The sequence below is a fragment of the Nicotiana attenuata genome, unplaced genomic scaffold, assembly GCF_001879085.1.
Source record: "Nicotiana attenuata strain UT unplaced genomic scaffold, NIATTr2, whole genome shotgun sequence".
NCBI classification, from domain to species: domain Eukaryota; kingdom Viridiplantae; phylum Streptophyta; class Magnoliopsida; order Solanales; family Solanaceae; genus Nicotiana; species Nicotiana attenuata.
The window spans coordinates 76148-89587 of record NW_017670911.1 but is presented as its reverse complement, the minus strand read 5'-3'; the positions used below and the strand labels follow the sequence as shown (position 1 = coordinate 89587).

The 13440-nt window shown below is 36.2% G+C and overlaps 1 protein-coding gene across 1 annotated transcript; it reads left to right on the top strand.

The window, feature by feature from the left end:
* Positions 1-250: 250 nt before the first annotated feature.
* LOC109244424 (glucomannan 4-beta-mannosyltransferase 2-like) lies at positions 251-5893 on the top strand. The gene is made up of 8 exons (XM_019411511.1): positions 251-788; positions 1048-1146; positions 1372-1624; positions 4067-4177; positions 4266-4402; positions 4518-4631; positions 4716-5113; positions 5229-5893. The coding sequence occupies exons 1-8, from the start codon at positions 459-461 to the stop codon at positions 5386-5388; spliced, it is 1602 nt and encodes a 533-aa protein (XP_019267056.1). The 5' UTR covers positions 251-458; the 3' UTR covers positions 5389-5893.
* The last annotated feature ends 7547 nt before the right edge of the window (positions 5894-13440 follow it).

Below are 13440 nucleotides of genomic sequence, written 5' to 3'. Positions count from 1 at the left end.
TTATTAATGGTACAGTTTGTTTTGGTAGAAAGGTCAGTAGCGCCAGAAATTGGAACAGTTGAGAGACTTCCATTTTTCATTTTCCTTTTATCCTTTCATTTGGATCATGAACAGTTGGGTTTTATTTAACACTTTGATAACAACAAAAGATAAAAAAAAGAAGAAAAAAAAAAAAAAAGAAAGAGAGGCAGAAGGGTAAAACTGAAAAGTCAGTGGACTGTAGAAATAAGCTCAAAACTTGACTATAAAACTTGCCCCATTTCCCTCTCTCAGTTACTCACTCAACACACACATATTCTCTATCCTATGCACAATGCCGCTATACTTCTCTTTCCCTCTTCTATCTTAACATAGAAAAAAAGATAGAGGAGTATTTCTTTCTTTGGCTGAAGCTAGAAAATAGAAAGTAGAAAAAGAGAAACAGAGTTCTCTGTTTGAGCTAAAGAAAGCAAGGAAAAATGGCAGAGGTTTCTACAAATGCATTATTACCAGAGACATTTCAGGGGACAGCAGCAGATATAGCAGGGCAAATTGGGTTAATGTGGGAATTAATTAAAGCCCCATTAATTGTTCCATTATTGAGAGTTGCTGTGTATATATGTTTAGCTATGGAACTTATGCTCTTCATTGAAAGGCTTTATATGGGTATAGTTATTATTCTTGTAAAACTCTTCTTGAAAAAACCAGATAAAAGGTACAAATGGGAAGCAATGCGTGAGGATTTAGAGATTGGGAATGCAGGTTTTCCTATGGTACTTGTTCAAATCCCCATGTTCAATGAAAAAGAGGTGCTTATTTCTCCTTCTCTTTCTTTATTTTTTTTGGTAGAGGGAACCTTGGAGCAATGATTAAAGTTGTCTTCGCGTGACCTATAGCCGTGAAATCAGATGCATGTATCAGGGTAGACTGCCTATATCACAACCCCTAAGAGTGTGGCCTTCCCCGAGCCTTGCAACAATACGGAATGCTTTATGCATCGGATTGCTTTTTTTTTTTTCTTTATTTTTTGTGTTTTTGAAGGTCAAATTTTTATGGTGTTTGAGACAGGTTTACAAGGTTTCTATAGGAGCTGCATGTAACCTATCATGGCCATCAGATAGACTTGTGATTCAAGTTCTTGATGATTCTACTGACCCTCTCATTAAGGTATCCAACAAAATCCTTTGGAAATTAATTAAATTTCTTGAATTTTAATGCCATTCAATTTTACTTTGATTAAGAATGTGCCATCTTTCATTACACATTTTCACCCACCAAAACCAACATTTTCCTTCAGTAATAAATGATTATGTGCTCCCTTCCCTTTGTTTTTTTTTTTCCCACCTTTTTTAATTCGTAAGTAAAATAATGAAGCATTTATTAATATTGAAGGATTTGGTTGAGAAAGAATGCTTAAGGTGGGCAAGCAAAGGCATTAACATTAGATACCAAATCAGAGAGAGTAGAGGAGGCTACAAAGCTGGAGCTCTTAAAGAAGGATTAAAGCGTGATTATGTCAAAGATTGCGAGTACGTTGTCATTTTTGACGCCGATTTCCGGCCTGAACCGGATTTTCTCCGGCGAGCTATTCCTTTCCTTGTACATAACTCGGAAATTGCACTTGTTCAAGGTCGTTGGCGTTTTGGTAAGCCTCGAAGTTAACTATGATTAAGCTAATCATTTATCAATTAGTAGCATTAATTGCATTATGTTACTATTACGAAAGTGTCGGTGCTCTCTTACTCCAGCTGTTAATGTTAACTAGTTACTTTTACTGCACGTTAAACTTGTGCATTTTAAAAGATTTTATGCACATATTCACTAGAAGAAGAAAAAAGAAAGTTTTAACTGTTTGTACTGATATTGCAGTCTTTCATCACCGTTGTGGAAACCTTTTTTTCTCTTTAGGGAAGTAAGCTTTAGGATTTTTCTTAACATTGGTGCATTATTATTGAGTGTGGGTCCATGAAAATCCGTCAGTCACGGGTGGTGGGACCAACCATTCTAGCTTCCCCACCCACCTAGTCAATTCCGACTTGCCACCGTGTACCTCGTGCTTAGACCATAACAATTCCACTTTAACAACTATAAAAGGGCAAGCATCTCGCATTTATGGAAAATGACCACACCGCTAGAGGTATAATATAAATAATTTATCCTAATGAAAGCATTAGCGATTGCTGTTACGATTCGAACCGTGACTTATAAGTCAACATGATAACTTGTAGTAATTCATGTTAGCAACTACACTATTTCTTTTTTTCCCCTCAACAGATACGCGGAAATTCAAATAACAAACAACTGAGCTACTCTAGTTATTGCCCTTCTTGAACAGGTTCAAGGTTGTAGATTGAGTTGTGCTGTGTGGCATTTCATATTCTTGTTGAATAACTAGGGAAATTGTTAGATTTCAAGGGTGTGTTTGGTAAGAAGAAAAATATTTTCTAATTTACCCATGTTTGGTTGGTCTAAATGTCTATTAAGAGAAGGAAAAATATTTTCAAAACTCCTTCTCAACCTTTTCCACCCTATTCCCAATCCCCATTAACTCCCACCAACCCACCTCCATACCCCACCCCCAGCCCCACCCCACCCCCTCCACCCCACTTCCACCCTATATAAAAATATTATTAATAGTATTTTCTTTTCATGTTATAGTTGATTTTTTTTTTCATTTCAACAAATGAGTACTTTTTTTCATGATATAAAAAAGTATTTTTTTTCATTGTAACAAAAAAAGAATACTTTCTTTTCGTGTAAAAAAGTATTTTTTTCATTTCAACAAAAGAAGTATTTTCTTATCATGATGTAAAAAAAATATTTTTTTTTTCATTTCACCAAAATGAATATTTTTTCATTTCATGATGCAGAAAAAGTATTTTCTTTTATTTCAATAAAATGAGTATTTTATTTTCATGTTGTAGAAAGAGTACTTTCTTTTTCAACCAAAAAAAGAGTATTTCTTTTAATTATTAAACACAAATTTTAATGTTATTTTTGAGTGAAAAAGTAAAGTAGCACATTAGTTCCTTTGGGTTTGTATGAAGTTTTAGAGACTTAGGAGGGAGGGGGAAAGAGAAAGGAGAGTAGCACAAAAAAAAATATTACTCTCTAACCAAATACTAAAAAATATTTTCCTCTCACCAACCAAACAAGGGAAAATAAATGATAAAATCATTCATTTTTCATAAAAATATTTTCCATAAAAAAGATTTTCCTCCGTGCCAAACACACCCCAAGAGTGTGGTAGTTTAACCTTTGATTTGTGTATTGCGTGGTTGTTGGTATAATGCTTTTGGTAGAATCTTAGTACAATAGCACGCAACAAATTATAAAAAAATCATATTTTAGCGGCAGTAAGAAATTATTTATTTACTTTCATGCTTTAATGTTCAGTCCAAATAAAGATTTTCAATTTAATTCTCCTAAACACAATAAATATATAGGCAATTAAAAAAAGAAATCTGAAGAATTTGTCAGAGGTTTGTTTATTTGGATATCAGTAGTAGCGACAGCAAACAGTGAGTAATGACGTTATCCTGTCTTGTTTGTTGAGAGCAAGTCACAGACCCCCCGCAGTTACCGGCGAGAAACTGCTACATATCCGGGGTAGGTTTGTCATTTTGTCAACTGTGATGTGAGGTCAATGGAGGGGGTAGATTCGTCATTTAAAGTGGCTCCATTCAGACTTTGGTGGGACTTCTTTTCTACAGTTCTCGCCGACACTTACATTCGACAAACGTGTGGTGTATAAGTAAATTAATGAGACAACATAAATTAAAATCGAAAATGAAAGTCACTTTTCCTGGGTGTCTGATGACGTGGATAATTCATTTTGAGTCAGAAAAGTCAGGTCCACTTCTTTTCCTCATGATTGATACTAGGGCCTGCCCCTTTAGGTTTAAGTTTTATTCACTAGTTATAATTAAGTGTGTTCATTATATAAAGGTTGATATATTTGAAAAAGAAATTACGTAACTTGTAGTAATTCTTTGTCAAATACTTTTACAAAATTCAGCAGAAAACTTAATATTTTAATTAATTACCATGGAGCAAACTGAGCTAATCCTGTGTATATATTAAACAGTGAATTCAAACGAATGCTTGTTGACGAGAATGCAAGAGATGTCACTAGATTACCATTTCACAGTGGAGCAAGAAGTGGGTTCATCTACTCATGCATTCTTTGGCTTCAACGGTAAGGCAGATATTAATTACTTCTTACATTAATAACTCGGTCAATCTGTAATTAATGCAGTTGTTTATGTAATTATTAATGTTAACAGGAACTGGAGGGGTATGGAGAATAGCAGCGATTAATGAAGCTGGTGGATGGAAAGATAGAACAACTGTGGAGGATATGGACCTTGCAGTTAGAGCTAGCCTCAAAGGCTGGAAGTTTCTTTACCTTGGTGATCTCCAGGTGTTTGATCAATTTCCTCATAGAACCAATCTGCTTGCCTAATTTTACTTGAAGAGTTGTCATCGTTACTAAACGAAAATTTACTTTTTCCTGTTTTCTTGTGATTGAAATACAGGTGAAAAGTGAACTTCCAAGTACATTCAAAGCCTTCCGTTTTCAGCAGCATCGTTGGTCTTGTGGCCCCGCCAATTTGTTCAGAAAAATGGTGATGGAGATTGTTAGGAACAAGGTATGCAATGTTGTAATTCAATTTTGCAACAACATTATATGCATGCTAATAAAGAACTTGAATTGTTTTGTGTTTTGTTTACAGAGAGTGAATATTTGGAAGAAGTTTTATGTGATCTACAGCTTCTTCTTCGTCCGAAAGATCATAGCTCATATGGTCACTTTTTTCTTCTTCTGCGTTGTTCTTCCGTTGAGTCTTTTAGTTCCTGAAGTTGAAATACCTGTTTGGGCTGCCATCTACATCCCCTGCATCATCACAATTCTCAATTCTGTTGGAACTCCAAGGTCAATTCATCTACTTTTCTACTGGATTCTCTTTGAGAACGTCATGGCTTTCCACCGAACCAAGGCTACATTTATTGGCTTGCTCGAAGCTAAGAGAGCTAACGAATGGGTTGTCACTGAAAAACTAGGTGATGCTCTCAAGAACAAAGATAAAACGAAACCAACCAAGAAACCTCGAGGATCTCTATTCGGAGATAGGTGACGAAACTCCCTTCAACTTCCTTCTTGAATGAAGCTTAATTTTCATATTCTTGATAGGATAACACATCAGAATGTACCAGTTTTTAACCATCAGTTGGCCTAATTTGTACAGGATTCTTCCACAAGAATTGGGATTTGCAGCTTTCCTTTTCTTCTGTGGATGCTATGATGTTCTTTATGGGAAAAACCAATACTTCCTTTACATCTTCCTCCAAGTTATTACCTTTACAATTGCTGGATTTGGCTACATTGGCACCATAGTCCCCTCATAATTGCACAAACAAGAATTTTTGTTGCTGTATTGCCTCTTCTATAAAGAAAATACAAGTATAAGTCCGGCAACCATTTTTGGAGGCATAACAACTCGAACCTCCAGAGAAATATTTTCTTAGAGATGCAATGTTGATAAAAGGGATGAAAAGCAAAGAGATGTTTGTATTAGCACAGAACACAGAAGAAGCATGCATTAGTTGAATAGATAGATTGTATTTTTCTTCTATTGAAGTGTTTTCTTTGTGTGACATTGTAATTCTTTAGCTTGTAAGTCATTTTTCTTTCTTTTTACTTTTTTTTTTACCTTGTTCCCTTGGTGTTTTCTATTGGTTTTCAAGGGGACATAAGCTGAGGATATGGCAAAAAGGGCCAAACTAGCAGTATGATCTAAGTTTTTGTCATTCTAGTTCCAATTCTTTTTCTTTTGATGATCATTGTATGTATAAAGAGTACACCATCAATATACAGGTAATAGAAGCAAGTGATTTAAAATAGCTTCAGTAATTTTCTGTTGTCTCTACCTGAAAGTTTTCCTTATAGAAATGAATTCTTCCGTGGTTTTATCAAGAAGCAAACAGCTCTATTTCATGAGAGGACAAGCCATGTTGAACTTCCACTTGAGCAAATTGGCAGATTTTTTCCTTAACCTTCAAATGAAGTTTGTGAACTCTGCTTCACAAGGCTTGCAGTCTCAGCTCTTTAGCCAGATACATCCACATTGATAAGTATTTAGTAGTTTCACTTAGGGTCTGTTTGGAAAGCCATCAGGTAATTGGAATTGATGTAATTACTAGGGTAGTAATTACACAACCTAGTAATTACACAGTTGTACAATTATGACGAACTGTTTGTTTGTCATAGTGTAATTACAAGTTTACTATTTGGTTGGACAAGTGTAATTACACAATTAGATTAAATTTTAAATGAAGTAATTATCAAAACTTAAAAGATAATATAATAAATATATGCCTATAATTTTTTATAAGTTTAAATGATATTATATTTGGTATTTAAGATGTATATGTTTTCGTGAATATACATTAATTGGTAACCATACATTTATAATTAAATTGTAAAAAGTAATTTAGAATATATATATATATATATATATATATATATATATATATATATATATATATATATATAATAATTAGTTTAGATACTTACAAAACTAAAAACATATGTTTTGTAAAGAACATCATGGAATTCTTGTTTGATAAAATAAATTCATATATATTCTAAATTAACAATATTTGACAAAACTAATCTATCAATTCTAACTAAAAAAATGAACAATATGCGATGTGAGTCAATACTACTAAAACAAGTAAATCGGAACCATGAATATAGCGCAATTTTAAAACACACACACAAAAAAAAAAGTTTAACATATGTCAAATTCCAACATAATAATAGTAAGTTCCACTACAACTTAAGATTAGGAAACATAATAAGTTTATAATCATAGTTAAAAATAAAATTTTACTTTAACTGCATCACTCATTATATGCCAAGTTTGTTAATAATTCATTATTTCTAATATTAGGAGGTGTAGTTTCAAAATAGAATAATAAAATAAATAAGATAAAGTATAAGCAATTACATGGGATCACAAGAAGTAAAGGTAGAGAAATAAAAGATAAATAATGTACAAAAAAAAATATTTTTCAAAATTTCAAAAAAAAAATTAAAAAGCAAAATTAAAATTAAAAAAATAGAAATAAAAGTTATAAGGAAAATTAAATAAAATAAAATAAAAAGGAAAGAAACTAAAAAGCAACCTTGTAATTACACAGTGTAATTACCACCAATTCTCACCCCCCCCCCCTTGAGAATTGGAGAGTGTATTACACCCCTCCAATTACACCCAATTACATGCTGACCAAGTAATTTGTTGGCCAAACAAACATGTCTAATTGTGTAATTACATCCAATTACACCCAAATTCAATTCCAATGTGGCTTTTCAAACAGGCTCTTAATGAGTTTTTATTTCGTTTTTAAATTTCATATCCAACCAAACACTATCATAAAAGAATGAAACCAAGGTAACATATTTCCTTTTGTAGACTTATCCTTAAGACCCAAAATATCACATAATGGCTGCAATCTGTAAGTATAGTACTGCAGTTCATATGCAATAACTTTACTGCATATCGAAGTTTTCTCTATGCTTTTTTATTTTATTTTTTATAAAATTCTGTAATTATTACATACCTGTCGTGCATGCCATTTATTTTGACTAATATGAAAAGAAATAAATCCTAATAGTTGCCTATCTTGAGGCTTTTTAAAAAAAGAGTCCAGAACTTAATTGTGGTTCTTTTGGACACAAGTGACATAAATGCGTGTAAAAAAGAAAGAGTGACCGTTCTATATATAGCGCTCTTTTAAAGAGCGCTATATATATATATATAACACATTAAAGAACCGCGCTATGCCGGGGTGATATGACAGCTATGTATAGCGTTGTATATAAGCGCGCTACATATGTATAGCGCAATTATATACCGCGCTATACATAGATAAATAGGGCCCCTTCTTCTTCCCCACGATCATCGAACCAGACCACCCCATTTTTAAAAAATAACAGAACCCCCCCCTCCCCCCCTCCCCACAAAAAAAAAAATTAATTTTAAAAATTATAGTGGAACCCACTCGTCACACAAAAAGATAAGATTGTAGGTCCCACATCCTAGCCAAGTCTTCTATTGTTGTGGTTTCCTCGTTTCGGGCTCAAATTTTCAATTCATCGACTTTTCAAAAAACATAAATCGAGGTATTCCGATTTAGTTTATGTCGAAACTCGTATAATAATGCATATTAGTTATTTTGAATGTGTTTCCATGTTGTTTTGTATTTTTTTGCGATTAAACTAGTATGCTATTTTTATCCGAACTAAGATATTTGTATTCTAAAAAATATGTAAAAATTGAGAAATCATTTTGTTTTGTTAATAAAAATGTTAATAAATTTCTTTTACTATTTTATATGTATTTTCGTGAATATTTTGTGATTAAAATGTATTTGTTGTTTTTATCTAGTTTAGATTATTTATTTGCTTAAAGACTAGTGCCCTTTTAGCGTGGTAAAATGTAGAGCCTTTTAGCGTAGTAAAATGTAGAGCCTTTTAGCGTAGAATCCTTGTAGTTTAAGTATCTCTTATACCGATAGATCATACACAAACTCTGTACAATTTACAAAAATTAATTATTTAATTTATAAAACAAACATTTATGAAAATATTAAAATTGACACACATAAGAATTCAGGATAGCTTGGTGCTACTGGGCCTCAAATATCGAGCCTGGAACCCATAGGTATATACTCTGTCCAATTCAATATTGTATAATTATAAAAATTAATTATTTAATTTACAGATCAAATATACAAAATTACGAAAATATTAAAATTGACAATATGAGAAATCAGGATAGTTTGGTGCTACTGGGCCTCAAATATCGATCCCGGAACCCATAGGTAGATACTCCGTCCAATTAAATATGATAAAAATTAATTATTTAATTTATAGATCAAACATACAAAATTATGAAAATATTAAAATTGACACATAAGAATTCATGATAGCTTGGTACGAGATTAAGATGCTCGACATAATCTCCCCCTTTGTAGGGATGTGTTGGATATGCTGGAGGGCGCACAGGTAAATGTGTACCTAAACTTACTTGGTATAGCTTCACATGTGTTGCGCATACTCATGTTTTCTGTTGTTGTTTGATAGTTCATCTGGACGCCATATAGCGACGACTTGATAGGTGGCCTGCCCGATTATTGCTCGGCCGGCCGACTGACTTGGAGCACTTCCGCCCCGCTGATATGCCTCGATATTGTGGAGCATCATGACACGGAGCGGGTACTTCGCCAGTTTGGCCGTCCACAGTACATACCGAGGAGGCCTACATGAGAGGCTACACATTATCAGCGGGATGATCGTTCCAGGGTGGACGACGCATTTGTAGCATGGCTAGAGGCGCATGTCCATACTTGGGACCGACGAGGTGACCTAATTTTGCCCCCCTTTCACAGATCTAGACGGAGACTACTTAGCTCTATATGCCCCGGTACCGCCGTGTTACCCGACTTTTTATCGAGAATCCCATTCGGTACGTTCCATACGCTGGGCGGCACGAGGCCCGGTATGTTTTCTGTTATTATTAATTATATAACTGTAACTTAGTGCAATATCTGTAATTTATATTTTATACGTTGTGCAGGCTATTGGCCTACATATAGTCTACCAGATGGGACTGCAGATGCAGAAGCATGCTAGTGAGGGAGCGGCCACTTTGCACGATTACGGGCGACAGGTTACAGAGGTGGCTGCCTGGACATTGCAGCGAGCTCGAGAGGATCAGCGCTTGGGACACGACCCTGCTTATGTGGCGCCAGAGCACTACCAGTGAGGCAGGGATGTCGCACGAGGTGGGGGTGCCCCTCGAGGTTGGGGTGCCCCACGAGGCAAGGCTGCCCCTCGAGGTGGGGGTGCCCCACGAGGCAGGGCTGCCGCACGGGGTCGTGGTGGGCGGCGAGAAGGTGATCCCCAGCAAGGAGGTGTTGAGGCCCCCGTTGATGATGTTGCTGCTGATCTGCCTGGTGACTTACATGAGCCGAACGAGTATCCCAGCAGCATGCCGTCATACAACCTTGGGATGCAGCTCACTCTAGGGACTTCGCAGGTGACCCCGTCAGGTCCATTATTGATCACGGGCACGGACCTTACCGGAGAGGATTGGGATGCATACTTCCAGGCCATCGACCGCTGCTGAGGATCGGCCAACCCGAGATTTGGATAGTGGGCGCCGGCTGAGTTATGACTCATCATCACAGGTGCAGGTATGGTTTTATTAATATTAAATTTAAATTTGTTTTTACTTTTCTTATTTATTTTCCATAACTTTATTAATTTTCTTATTAAGGCTTCATGCCCGCCCGTCACGGAGGCCCCTTCGTGCGATGCTGACATGGCTGCGACGGATGATTATATTCAGGAGCCCAACGAGACCAAATTAAGACAATTTAAATTGTTGTGACTTAATATATATTTTTATATACTGAGCTGACTTATTCTTTTGTAGGTTCCTGATGGACCGATGGCCTCTCTACCGATCCTTCCAGCACTACTGACGATCATGCTGCAGCGCATCCTCAAATAAAGAGGCGACGTGATGGGGATGATCCTGATAGCGTATCCGGGAGGGATGGGATGCGCCTCAGGCCAGCGGCTGCATTGAAGCACACAGGCTGTGGGACACATTGATTTTCTATATTTGTATTTTATGTACGCTATGTAAATATTATTTTATGTAAATAATAACAATAATTTTTTATGTTTACATAATATGCGCATTATGTTTTTATTTCCCCGTTTCTTCTTTATTTTAACACTACAACACAAACACAAACATAGAAACTTAACATAATTTAAATGCAGTACAACTAATGAAAACACATGACACGGGAAACATAAAGATAAAGTACTACACTCAACACATACATGTCATACATTAGTCACCACCGCCTAGTATTCTCTGCTCCAACCACTTAAATTTCTCTTCCAACTTATTTTTTTCTTCTTCCACCTCTTTCAGTTTCTCTTTCAACTCCGCAATTTCTCGTTTATATCTTTTTCATATTCCCACTGTTTTAAGGCCAAATTATGAAGATACTGCAAAGAACGTTTGTTGCATTCCAGATTACAGGGTTCATCAATCCATACCTCAAAATTGCAAAAAGGTTCGTCGGGAACCCTATAAAACTTGTTCACACACCTCCAGTAGCGGCATCCAACTTCACCATCATCCCAAGAGTCTTTCATCATGCATTTTTTGCCGCACTCGCACCTTGGTACATAAAGGCGTTCAGACATTTGTTAAAGCGTAAAAAAAAAAACCTTGCTTTTATGGAAAGTTTTGCTATTGGTTATTGTTAAGCGCAGAAAATAACTAGAATGCGCCCGTTATTTATAGGCAAGACAACACACATAATGTACTATTTAACCATGCTATATATATTCACACAATGTAGTATTTAGCCGCGCTATGCTTTGCGTGTTAAAGATTCTGTCGGATACAAAACAACTTTTTCTCAGGCGGGCAGCTTTTCAGTTCGACAAGGCAACACGCATAACGTAGTATTTAACCGCGCTATGCTTTGCGTGTTAAAGATTCTTTCTGAAACGAAATAGCTTTTTCTCAGGCGGGCAGCTTTTCAGTTCGACAAGACAACACACATAACATAGTATTTAACTGCGCTATATATATTCACATAACGTAGTATTTAACCGCGCTATGCTTTGCGTGTTAAAGATTCTGTCGGATACAAAACAACTTTTTCTCAGGCGGGCTTTCAGTTCGACAAGACAACACACAAAATGTAGTATTTAACCGCGCTATACATATTGACACGAAACGTAGTATTTAACCGTGCTATATATAGCGTGTTAAATATTTTTTTAGAAACGAAATAACTTTTTCACAGCGGCAGCTTTTCAGATTGAACACACAAAATGTAGTATTTAACCGCGCTACATATATTCACTTATTTATCAAACATCTTCCTCCTCTGACAGTGTAGTTTTCTAATAATTTTAGAGTGAAACTCGAAAGTCAACGTTAAAATTTTCTATTTTTTTAATCCAATACTATTTTTGATTATATGAACAGGAGGGAGAAATTCATTAATTTACTCAACTGAAAAAGTTAAATATCAATAAGATGTAACAAGGCTGTGGAAACATAATTTTATTTGATACATCTTGCAACATAAAAAAGTACAGACACTTATTACAAAAAACATTACGAAAACAAAACACTAGGTGTATCCTTGATAGTTGGGTTCATTAGACGAACTTGCACGAGGAGCTGGATTACCACCGCCACCCAAACCAGCTGAAGGACATTTACGACGGTCGTATCCCGTTTGCGAGCATATGCCACATTTACGCGCATAAACGGTATCACCAACATCCATTTGGTTCCGTATACGCGTTCTCTTTTGCACTTGTAGCTTGCGCAAATAGTCCTTGTTACACAACATTTTAAATGGTTCCGGCGACCAATAATGCTCAGCACCCAATGGCTGCAACTGCCCACTATATGTGTTTACGTATGCAGTAACACTGTATTGCCTACCAACATAGTTGGTTGCCCCTAAACCTGTTTGTTGAAAGCACTTCATGGCATGTGAGCACGGCATGTGGTAGATGGTCCATTTCCCACATGAACACAACATGCTGGCTTCATTTACGATGTGTAGATTCCCCCGGTGTTGACGGATAAGGGTGTGAACTTCAAAAATACCCCGGTCGTGATCATACTGTAAATATGAATGCCAATGTGCTCGCCTCCTGTATTTCTCAAATCTTCTCATCGGTATTGGCATATATTCAACACCCCTGTCCATCAATTCTGATGCACCTCTATGCCTTTCAACAAACCTCTCCGCCATCTGTTTGAATATCATCCGGACCATGGCAGTGACAGGCTATCCACGTGCAGACTTCAATAACCCGTTGAAAGACTCCGACACATTTGTAGTCAGGGCTCGCCATCGTCTGCCACCATCATCATGCAATGTCCACTTGTGAAGCTCATGTCGCATCAACCAATTATAGGCTCTTTCGTCTAACTGCCGGATCGATTCCATACGCCTCCTGAATTTGCACTGCTGGTGCTCAGTTGCAGCCATCCACATTAAATCATGCAAGTCCTTGTTGGGATATTTCTTTTGGAAATTGGCCTTCAGGTGCCTCACACAGTAACAATGGTATGCATAGGGTTCCTGCCATTTAGGCAAATGCTGTACAAAACTTAAAATACCACCATGCCGATTAAATATTAGACAAATACCTGAACGTTGTTTGACAACGTGCTGCTTCAAGTGGTTCAAAAATAGCATCCACGTCTCTTCACTTTCATTGGCACAAATGGCAAAAACTAGTGGAAATATTTGTCCATTGGTATCTACTGCAACGAAGATCAACAGCTTAATATCATACTTTCCATAGACATGAGTACCGTCTAAGGAAATTAC

Excerpts from the sequence above, each read along its gene's own strand:
- LOC109244424 (XM_019411511.1), top strand. The coding sequence starts at position 459 with ATGGCAGAGGTTTCTACAAATGCATTATTACCAGAGACATTTCAGGGG. Across the intron at positions 789-1,047 it reads CCATGTTCAATGAAAAAGAG|GTTTACAAGGTTTCTATAGG; the intron begins GTGCTTATTTCT and ends TGTTTGAGACAG. Across the intron at positions 1,147-1,371 it reads CTACTGACCCTCTCATTAAG|GATTTGGTTGAGAAAGAATG; the intron begins GTATCCAACAAA and ends TTAATATTGAAG.